This window comes from Phalaenopsis equestris, unplaced genomic scaffold (assembly GCF_001263595.1).
Source record: "Phalaenopsis equestris unplaced genomic scaffold, ASM126359v1 Scaffold000002, whole genome shotgun sequence".
In the NCBI taxonomy this organism is placed as follows: Eukaryota; Viridiplantae; Streptophyta; class Magnoliopsida; order Asparagales; family Orchidaceae; genus Phalaenopsis; species Phalaenopsis equestris.
In genome coordinates, this window is record NW_018164444.1 from 9024924 (window position 1) to 9036802 (window position 11879).

The 11879-nt window shown below is 32.7% G+C and overlaps 1 protein-coding gene across 1 annotated transcript in view; it reads right to left on the reverse strand.

Annotated features, from left to right (window-relative positions):
• LOC110034129 (phosphoglycerate mutase-like protein 2) overlaps positions 1 to 11879 on the reverse strand; it is a 41400-nt gene that overhangs the window by 18807 nt on the left and 10714 nt on the right. The window contains exon 4 of the mRNA XM_020738416.1: positions 5581 to 5660. Coding sequence (XP_020594075.1) covers positions 5581 to 5660 — 80 coding nt within the window. The remainder of the gene's footprint in view (positions 1 to 5580; positions 5661 to 11879) is intronic.

The window sequence follows — 11879 nt, forward strand, 5'->3', positions numbered from 1 at the left end:
TTTTTTTGAGAAAGCTCAAATGCTAATATATTAAAAGGAAATAAAGATATATATAGATTATGTGAAAGGGCCCAAGCATGACACCTTCCCCCACAATAACCATCACATACAAATGATTCAAAAAAAAAACAAAAAATTACAAGAGACCTAAAGAAAAAAAATAAAAATGCCAAAAAATATAGTATCAGATAGCTAGAGAGCAACCTAATTTTAATTTATCTCTATCTCTAGTTCTAGGAAAGGAGCCAGCTAATAAATTGATAAAATAAGTGTCATTCATTGCCAGTAGTGACCAAAATATCATCCAATAAGTTTCCAAGCTCGAGTCGGCCTCCAGTCTTCTTCTTCCTCCTGAAATAAACTTGTCATTCCTCATCCGAAGTTTGGCTTGCCTGATCAGTGGATTGGTCTAGTGTGTCGGACATGTGTAGGATGTTGAACATTAGAAGTAATTGCTTGTTGTACCAGCTGATCTTAAGCACTCTCGTGTGTCTTGACATGTAAGTGAGTCTTTTTCAATAATAGTGAGTGGTATAAACACTTTTGGATATGTACCTGTAGTATGATGTCTTCATCAGGAACTGCGATGTTGGGTAAATGATCGGTTTGCACCTTTTCAGCAAGGATGGTAGGTGGCTGATCTTTAGCGATATCCAAAACCTGTTTCGTGGTAGTTTTCTCTCCATATGGAACAAATATGTTCAAAGTAGTGGAATTAGATCATCCTTATTCACTTGATCTTTAGATTTCAAATTCACTTGATCTTTAGATTTCCCTTATTCACTTGATCTTTAGATTTCAAATTAGGATGAAAATTATGACATTTATCAAGTGTATTCCCAAACATCTTACAATGAGAACAGTAAAGTGGTCTATGCTCCATGATGATTTGTTGTCAATATCCATTATGAGTTGTGATTATGAGTTGTGCCCAACAGCCCAACAAGACTTCAGTAATATCAGGTAAAGTAATATCTCTTTCCACAAGTATTCTGGCCACAGAAGATCTGGTTAGGTTGAAAGTCAGTGGATCTAGCTTCATAGCGTCACTAAGTATGACCCCAATAGAGTAATGAACCTGATGAAGACCTGGTAGACTGAACCATACCGGTACAGTAGGAGGTTCATGATTGCGGTTAAAATCAGGAGAGCACTTGAGTTGCTTCATTGATTTACCAGCAATGCTGAGATATTTTTGGAGAAAATTTGAGTGTAGTCTTCAACCACGGTTAATTGAATCAACACATGTCTCCCATCCATGAGCCTCACTTTCCAGTTTACTGCTAACTTGAGATCATCAAAACTTTTCCTGATAACTTCCATAGGTGGGTGCTCCCATTAAATTTTTTTAATAAGAGCAAACTTGGATTTGTCAGTCATGATTGAAATTTCTATCTCCGCGAAAGAAGTGTTATTTTCTCACTTTTTCTGCTCGCATTCTTAATAAATGGGCAGTCATCTGTACCATCACGATATTTCTTATGACTTGAAGAGAAGACAACTACCGTTTCCACCTGAAGATTACCCACCACGTGGGCAAAAGAGGCTTTGTCAGATTCAACCGAAGAAGCTTCATCACAACAATTAGAAGCCCAGCCAAGTCAGTCAGAGGGCAGGAATGACGAGCCAAAGACGGTCAAGAACCGAAGAGACCAAACACTCGGTGCTGTCGAGCTGAGTCAAGAAGGAAGACAAAGGAGGAAATGAGCACGCGACCCCTTCCCGTCTTCCGTGAGATGTAATCAAACAGAGACGACAAGATGTAAACTCTGTTGGCTTCGAATAGAGACGACAAGACGCGAGACGACGACGACGAAGACAATGGAGAGACGAAGCCAGAGAAATGATCTTAATGCGATAAGGGTTGCTAGGGTTCGACATGGGTCGAAACCCTAGCAGAGTCGGGCGTGGGAGATGACATCTTTACATGAGTTCACATTATGTTATTTTATATTAGAACAAAATATACTCAAAATATACTAAAAAATTAAGGATTTATCTTTTAATAATTAAAATTGTTTACATATTAATATTTTATATTTTATAACAAGTAATTTATTATTATTTATCTTCTAGTTGTTCATTTTATTAGAACACTAGTAGGCATATACACTAGTCGTTTAGGCTTGTGGAAGGTAGATACTTGAATATAACTATGAGGTAGCTACATTAGAATATGGGAAATTGCATTGTTGGTACATTCATAGTGGTCGAGGTATTTTTCCCTTTCTAGGGCTAAAAGGCCTTTTTCTTAAGTGAGGATAGTTGCAGTTTCATAGCACCGATCTTAATTTGAGGAGATGGGGACTCTTTGCCTGTACTATTTGAAACCAGGTTGCAGGGGAGAGATTTCAAGTTTGCTTATAGCTCATTGTTTTAATAGATATTTCTATTAAGTGATTTGTCACATGCTTCCCAACAACAACAACAACAACAACAACAACAACATCAAACCTTTATCCCGCTATGTGCGGTCAGCTATATGAATCCTTTTTCTCCAATGCGTCCTATTGAGTGTCATATTTTCATCTAATTCTAATAGATTAAGATCATTTTTATGCCTAAATCTATTTTGGTCTACCTCTGCCATTCCTAATACAAGTTGAATCTAAAATATCTACTCTCCTAACTATATCATCGGAAGGTCAACGTTTAATGTGACCAAATCATCTAAGACGACACTCTCTAATCTTGTCCGCCACTGGAGCTACACTAACCCTATCAGGGATATATTCATTCTGCATTTTGTCTCTAAGTGTTAAGCAACTCATCCACCCAAGCATTTTCATCTCATCAACACCTAATTTTGTTTTATGCTTCACTTTTAAAGGCCAACATTATGCGCCATGGAGCATTGCGGGTCTCACCACTATCTTATAATATTTTCCTTTAAGTCTAAGCGGTACTTTTCTATGAAACAATAGACTCGATGCATTCCTCCACTTCAACCAACCAGCTTGAAATCTACTAATATCATCCCCTTCTATATCACCATCACTTTGAACAATAGACCTGAGATATTTAAAACGTTCACACCTTTTGAGATATGATTACCCATAATTTCAACTGTCACTAGAGCTACCAGAAGGCTTTAAAGAAAACAAATGGTGGAAAGTCTGCAGGACTTGATGATATCCCAATTGAAGTGTGGAAATATATAGGAGATTTGGGAGTATTTTGGTTTACTAAACTCTTTAATATTATTTTAAAAACTAAAAAGATGCTTGAGGAGTGGAGGAAGAGTATTTTTGTCCCTATTTTTAAGAATAAAGGGGATGCATAAGAGTATGCAAATTATAGAAGAATTAAGTTGATGTGTCATACATTAAAGTTATGAGAGAATTTAAAATTATGGGAGAGGGTAAAATAGGTTAAGATGTACTACAAAGATTTCTCATAATCAATTTGGATTTATGCCGGGCAGCTCTACTATGGAAGGTATGCATTTATTGAGAGGTTTGATGGAGAAGTTCAGAGATAATAAGGAGAATCTACATTATTAATTTAGAAAAAGCTTACAATAAGGTTCCAAGAGATATTCTTTGGAGAGTTCTTGAGAAGAAAAGTGGTGATATGACTTATATTCAAGATTAAAGATATGTATACTAGAGTTGCTACTTGTTGGTGTTCAAACTAAAGGAGGATTGACCAAATATTTTCCTATTTCTGTTGGATTGCATCAGGGATCGACTTTAAGCCCATATCTTTTTTCTTTAATTATGCATGGTCTTACTGGACATCTATAGGAGGATGTACCTTGGTATATGCTTTTTGCTGATAATATCCTTCTCGTGGATAAAACGAGAGAAAAAACTCAAGAAAAACTTGAATTATGGAGGTCTACATTGGAGTTTAAAGGCCTTCATTTAAATAAAACTATAACTGAATACATGAAATGTCACTTTAGTAGTAGTAGCTCTAGTGACAGAAGTGTGACTTTGGGTGATCAAAGTATTAAAAGGTGTGAACGATTTAGATATCTTGGGTTCGTTGTTGAAAGCAATGGTGATATAGATGGGGATGTTAATAGTAGAATTTAAGTTGGTTGGTTGAAGTGGAGGAATGCTTCGGGCCTTTTGTGTGATAGAAAAATACCGTTTAGACTGAAAGGAAAGTTTTATAAGACGATGGTGAGACATGCAATGCTCTATGGTGCTGAATGTTGGCCTTTAAAAGAGAAGCATAATAATAAGTTAAGTGTTGCAGAGAAGAGAATGATTATGTACATGAGGGACTTTACACTTAGAGACAAAAAATGAATATATCTATGATAGGGATGGTGTAGCTCCTGTGACAGACAAAATTATAGAAAGTCGTCTTAGTGGTTTGGTCACATTAAACGTCGTAGATGTTTTAGATTCGACTTGTGTTAAGAAAGACAGAGGTAGATCTATGAAGACTTGGGCTTATTGTATAAAAAATGGTACTAGAACTAAATGAAAATATGACACTAAATAGGACGCAATGAAGAAAAAAGATTCATGTAGCCGACCCCGCGTAGTGGGATTAAGGGCTTTGTTGTTGTTGTTGTTGTTGTTAACTCTTTTTCTAGTCTTATCCACAAGAAGGTTGTCATTAGCGAAAAGTATGCACCAAGTTACATCCTCCAGTAAATGTCCAGTAAGAGCATCCATAACGAAAGTAAAAAAGATATGGGATTAAAATTGATCTCTAATGTAATCCAACTGAAATAAAAAAAATACTTGGTCAATCAACATTTTCTTTGAACACAAGTAACAACTCTAATATACATATCCTTAATGACTTGAATATAAGCCATATCAACACCTTTCTTTTTTAGAACTCTCCAGAGGACTTCTCTTGGAACTTTATTGTAAGCATTTTCTAAATAGATAAAATTGACATGTAGATCCTCCTTACTCTCTGTACTTCTCCATCAAACCACTCAATAAATGTATAGCTTCCATAGTAGACCTGCTCGGCATAAATCCAAACCAATTATAAGAAATTTTTTTATCACGTCTTAAGCTATGTTAAATTACCCTTTCCTATAAATTTAAAGCATGATACATCAACTTAATTCCTCTATAATTTTGACATTCTTGTGCATCCCCTTTATTCTTAAAAATGGGAACAAAAATACTCTTCCTCCACACTTCGGGCATCCTTTTTGTTTTGAAAATACTATTAAAAAGTTTAGTAAGCCAAGAAACTCCCAAATCTCTTAATTATTTCCACACTTTAACTGGAATATCATCAAATCCTATTGATTCTCCACCCTTGATTTTCTTTAAAGTCTCTTGAACTTCTTTTTTACTAATGTGATGGTAAAAATAAACGTTTTATTATTATTAACAATATTAAAATCACTATCATCGATCATATTTTCAAAAATTTCATTCAAAAATTTATCAAAATAGCTCACCCGCCTAAATTAAAAATCTTCTTCTAAAATACTGAGGAGGCTTTAAAGAAAACCATACCTTTTAAAATTTGTAATCAACTTGAATTCTACACGGTGTTTATATTCTTACTAGTGAATTAAAAAAAAAAACAAAATAATAATGCAACCAAAAAGGAATGATATGTTAATTTGTAGACCACAGTTAGCATATGTACCTCAACAAAGGAGAAGTGATAACCAGATCAATCTTCTTATTCAGCCCACATGCAATGACATGCCTATGTAGATTATCAACCTGATGAAGCGAAGCATTACAAAGTTTCACTTAGATCCATAAAAATATTTTTGTAATAACCAATGTTTGTAGTATATGATAATTACAAGTGGGAATTTGAGTGTGATAATCAACAACCAACATCAGGCAAATTATCAACCCGGTGCGGTGAAGCATTACAAAATTTCAGTCAAAGCTCAAAAGAAGATTTTATGAACATCTATGTTAACATACCATTTAAATTCCAATATAAACACTATGTAGAAATTTTAGGGCGTTAATCAACAACCTAAACAACGGAGCATTACCAAAAAGAATTTATAAATACATTCACATATTGGCAAATAAAGAGCATGTGCATTTCATTAGAAATGAAGCATTTTGACTGAAAATCAAATAATAAAATAAGCAAAAAGAAAAATAAGTTACCCACAGTAAAAAGGCACAAACATGGGCACAACATGGTAGCTCATCTGATAAAAAAAATCACAGTAGAGCCACCATGCCCAGATGTCTACTAGATTAATTTTCACAATTTCACATATAAGTTCATATTAATAAAAGAGCATGACAATATATAGAAATAGAATTTAACCAAGAATTATTTATAAAAAAAAATTCAAGAGAGACATCTGCTGAATATAGTCCATGAACAGTCCCATAAGTGCAAACTAGTTCTTAAAACCCCAACAAGCATAAAATTGAGACTGCACAGCAAATTCACAAGTAAACCCCACATTGCCAACAACAAAATCAGCAAAAAAATAATTAAAAAAAATAAAAATAAAAAATAAAAAATAAAAAGAAAAAAAATCATAACATATATAGTTCAAAGTGTACCCTTACTATGTGGACTACAGAAGCAATACAAAATAGTAATAAAAATATGGAGCCATGAAAACTTTAACAAAAATGAAAATGAAAAATGACAGGATATGAGAACGCAAATAAAGTAATTTAAAAAAAAATTAAAAAAATTATTTAGAACTTCGATAAAATAAATGCAGCTAACTTTATAGAAAGCTTGCTTAACAAAAGAAAGGAAAATTTACAAACATACCAGTATTTACATATCCAACACCTAAAATTCAATTTTCACATATACACCACCTTAACTATGCATGAAAAGGTGTATTTCACTTCTAAATGTTAAAATAGTTTTATTTTTTATGCGATATGAAAGATTTGGGTGGTATAAATGTAAAAAAGTAAAGTTTAGGTGTTGAGATATGTAAATACATAGGGATTGGGTAGTATGCCCAAAAAGAAATCACCAAGTAATGGAAACCTTCTCAGCTCAAGGCCTACATTCATTGCCAGAAAGGAGAACTTGTTACACTAAATCACTCCTTTCTATTTTTAGATGAATTAAATCCAAATGGGATCAACTAGAGATTCTAAATGAAGTTCGTTCAATAAAATATAGCAAGCATATACAGTAATACCATCCAATTGTAAGATGCATTTGAGTGATCATACCAAGAAAACCAAAATTTCGTTTCTCTGTTTGCTTTAGTTGTGCAAGACAATGTTAGAAAAATCGGTAGTCAAACTCACTAGATTCTGATAAGAAAGAATGAGAGTACGACCAAAATCCAAAACATGAGAAGAAAGATTGCCAAATACCCCAATGAATACAGCAATATAGCAAAAATTGGAGTATGGTGGCCGCTAAAATAAAATGAAGAAAATAGTATTTTAAAAAATTGTAGAAATACAATGTCAAATCAGAAATCTAGTGCCAGAAGCTATGGGGGTTGCACAAGCCATAGAAGGGTCTTAGAAGTTTGATCACAAAGAAGTATGCTCAATAAGTAGTTGAAATATTAATTAAATATCCTTTTTCTTGACAGAGTTGTATAGGAATAACTATTAATTTTTCATCTCTATCAATCACAATAGTTTAGCAATCCATGTAATTTAACAACCTCGTTAAAATATTTAAGACAGATATGACACATCAGTTGATTTATTAAAAAGATTAAATGTGCTATTTTAAAAAATTCAAACCACTGCGACAAAGTTGGAACAACGCTACTTCAAAGTTCATGGCATCCTTAGTACAAAATCCATACTAACATCTTCTGACAGTGGACAACAATAAGGTAAGGATTTATGTAATGCAATATCATTGTTTCCCTTAGCTATTTAGGAAGTTATGCATTATGACACTAATCATGCTATATATCATTTAAAATTGATCAATAACATATAATTTTTTTCATTGCTATAACATTACCCTTACTAAATTGACCACACAACTTCATGAATCATCAAGCTTATTTTCTCTCTCACACACCCTCTCTCTCTCTCTCTCTCACACACACACACTTTATATATATATAAGGAAGTGCAACCACTGCTATAACTGCACAAGTATTTAAAGTATTCTCATAAATCTACTTTTCAACGAACTACATACTCTTATAGTTCAACATGTTCAATTGGATGCATCATATACCGCATGTTAAAATTTAAATATAATTTGCTAAAATTTCTTTTCTATAATAATTAGGTTACTTATATTATCATTCACTTAATTAAAGAACATGTGTATAAGGATAACTAATTAAATTCCTTTACCAGGTCCTCTGTATGGAAAATTTAATCGATTCTAAAAGATTAAACTATTTCACTAAATTTTGCTTAATATGCTCATCATCCATTTGATGATTAATCTGATAATAATGATATATTTAATGAATATGATCTTAACTTATATTCCATTAGTTTCATTGAGTTGTTTTACTTAAATGCAGATATATAATATATTATAATTCAATGTTATATTAATTAAGTTATTTATTATATAAATGTTTTGAATATTTACCAAACAACTATCCATTTTTTATAACACCAGACAGCCCATATCTGAACACTCGAACGGTGCCTGTTCAAAGGCTACAATGTTGCCTAGCCGGCAAAGCAATGGCTAGAAATGTAGTTTTAGAGGCAGCTTATATAGAAGATTTTGTGAGATTTTGAAATGCCTTGGAGAATTTATTCAGTCCTCATCATTTAGAAAATGTAAAGTAATGAAAATACCAAACAGATAATGAATGATTGAGAGTTTCATTATTTTATTATAGGTTTTATTGAAAGAAAAACTTAAAGTGTTCGTTAAGATAAAAGCTCCTTTGCTTTATTTGATTGACTTTCTCAATCTCCTTGGTAACTTTTGTAATGACCTTTATCATATATTTTACAATCTATCTAGGGTAGTGATTATATATCTGATATTTATTTGGTGAGATCCACAAGTCATCACCAAAGCAAGTCATCACAAGTCATGGAAAACTTTGAAACGTTTTAATTGTGAATTATATGCGACAAACCTTTAAGAACATGAAGAAACTTTGGGTATAAAGGCTATTGCCATGCTAAGAAATGGGCACTTCTTTCCCTTGAAAAATGATATAATAATTTCTTCGCCGGCAAGTAAGCCAAGGAGTAGAAGTACTAGAATCCTAGTCTGGTGTGGGATTATGTGTAGATATAGGCTTATTTCATATAAAAATATTTTGTGCCCATCTTGCTTTACATTTAATTTTAATTATTGCCGGATACTCATTACATTACATGGTTGATTGCATATGTGTTGATCTTAAGTTTAATGGTATATACCAATCAAAATGAGAATATTTAATTACTTGTGCTGAAAAGTTTATTTACGTACACCTAATATAGATATCAATGTAATCACCCTATCATTAAGTGGATATTTGTTGTGAGACTTAGATATTTTGTGATTTTATTATAATAGCTTGTATAGTCGAATTGATTGCTTATATTGCCCTCTATAGCCACTCATACACTCACTTATTTTTTGTCACGACCCAACGTAGGACTTGGAATTAACCAAGGCGGGTACAAACAGTTGAATGGCAAAAAATAAGATTTTTTTATATTCATTTTCTATAACTAACATTTTAATAATGAAAGAGTCACTATATAAATTAAATTAAAGTAATACAATTAAATTTATTTTATTTATGGTTGTCTGCATCTTCTATGAACATTTTATCTTCCATTGCTCATTTTTTAATCAATTAATTAAACCATAAATGCTAGTTTAAAATAACAGTGAACTAACTAAAACTAGTGAATACTCATACTTCAAACTATAATAACACAATGAAAATGAAGTTAATATGAATGTCACTTGAACTTTTATAATTCAGTATAAAATATTTGATAGTTTATGAATATAATTGCTCACGACATTTCATAATACTCAAGGTATTTTACTATATCAATAATATAACTATCATTTTATATATGCACAACAGTCACAGGAGCAACGTCTAAAAATTATAGTAGTTAAGGTATTTTAATATCAATTTTTTTAATTTACGTGCACGAGTACTTTAGCATTCTCTCGTTAATATCATTAAAGGGTGAAATTTATCATAATCAAGTATGCATATACATTCAGCCTATATAGTTCATATCAATCATATGTGTATTTCATTCAACTCAATATTTTCTATATACATAATGCATAATAGTAGTTATCACAAAAATTTAAAATAATTATAATAATATAACCAATATAAAGAAGAGAAAATAAATCAGAATAAAACTTGACAATTGAATTTATAAGTAGCAGTAACTATTAATACAACTGATTAAGAAGAAACAAAAATACTATTAAATATCAAAAGTAAGAGTGCTCACTTCAACTTCATCTTAAAAGATTAATAAAAAATTACTAAATTTAACTATTTATCTCTTTTTTTTTAACAAGACCCTATCTCGATCTTATTAGTCTTTTAATTTAATTTCTTGTCCAAACTAAATTACTGACAAAAATTCATAAAGTTTAATATACTCTAATAACCTTTTAATTAAAATAATTTATAGAATTAAAGCATAAAATTATAAATCCTTATCTTTCTTTACATTGCCTTCTTTTGCACAAACACTGACTTCGATCTGTCCAATACAAATCTTTTATAAATTCAATTTTGTTTTAATTAAACTTGTTATTTAACATTTAATAAATAAACATATAAATTAAATTCATTAATTAATAAGATGAAACCCTAACTCACCTTAAAACTCCTTTAGGTTTTCCTTATACTCGCACGCATGCCTCTTCTCCCATACGCACGTGCGGCTTGCCTCCTTTCACTTTCTTCCTTCACCTACAAGATACATGAAAATGTTCACCTGCATGCCAGTACATGCAAAGCGTCTTTGTCCCTCTTTCGTTTGACTACAACATGGCTCCTTCCAGCCCGATTCAACCTCGAGCCCGTTCCTGCACACAAGTTACACCTTCCCTTGCTTCAATCTCCCTCACTTGCCTCATTCAGCTTCACACGCAAGCTATGCCGCCCTTATCGAGCCATAATGGCTTGTTCGACATTTGCAACGCTCGCAGAGGCTCGGATCGACACGCCTTCTTTCTTCTCCTCCCGACGAGTACTCAACATTCAAGCCGAGCCACTTGCACCTCTGTAGTTGTCTTCAAATGTGTCATTCACCCCGAAGGTATGCTCGTGCTTACGATTAAAGTTGGCGTCACCCTCCTCTCGCTCTCTCTTCCCCTTGAAATTGCTTCCCATGATGTCAAAATTGTTCTGAATCAAAACAAAGTTTTGTTTCTTCTTATAAAGGTAAAATGTTCACGCCCCTTGCCTCTCCCATTTGATGTGACTCGTCCGTTTTAATGGTTAACGGTAAAAAAGTCGAGAATTACAATATTTCCCCCTTACAAAAATTTCATCCTCAAAATTTCTAAATATACTCCAAACCTCAAATCATTGCATGAAACACTTGAGAAATCTGTTCTTTTTTTTTAAGTCTAGATCTCATTCACTAAGATAAAAATTGACTATAATAAAACAAAAGTCTGATACAAGATTATTCAACTAAATTCCCCCGTCGTCTGATATACATCATCTGAAATAGAAAATAAACTAATTAACCCATATTAGCATCTGCATCAGCAACACGTCCTTCATGCTCTCTGTGTAGGGGCATAAACTCATGGCCGAACTGGCTGTCTTGATTGACCTTGAATAGGGACTGAAGCCGTAGACTATCGTTCTTTACCCCTGCAATCTTCTATGAAAGAACTCCACTTTATTTATGTTCTTCTGAGGTTTTATGGCTAATTGAAGAATGATATTTAGCAATATGACTAGGCTAACGGCATGTGTTAGAGCCCATCAAACATTCACCCTTATGTTGTCTTTCACAATTGGAAGAAATGACTACAATATTCTGAGTCAT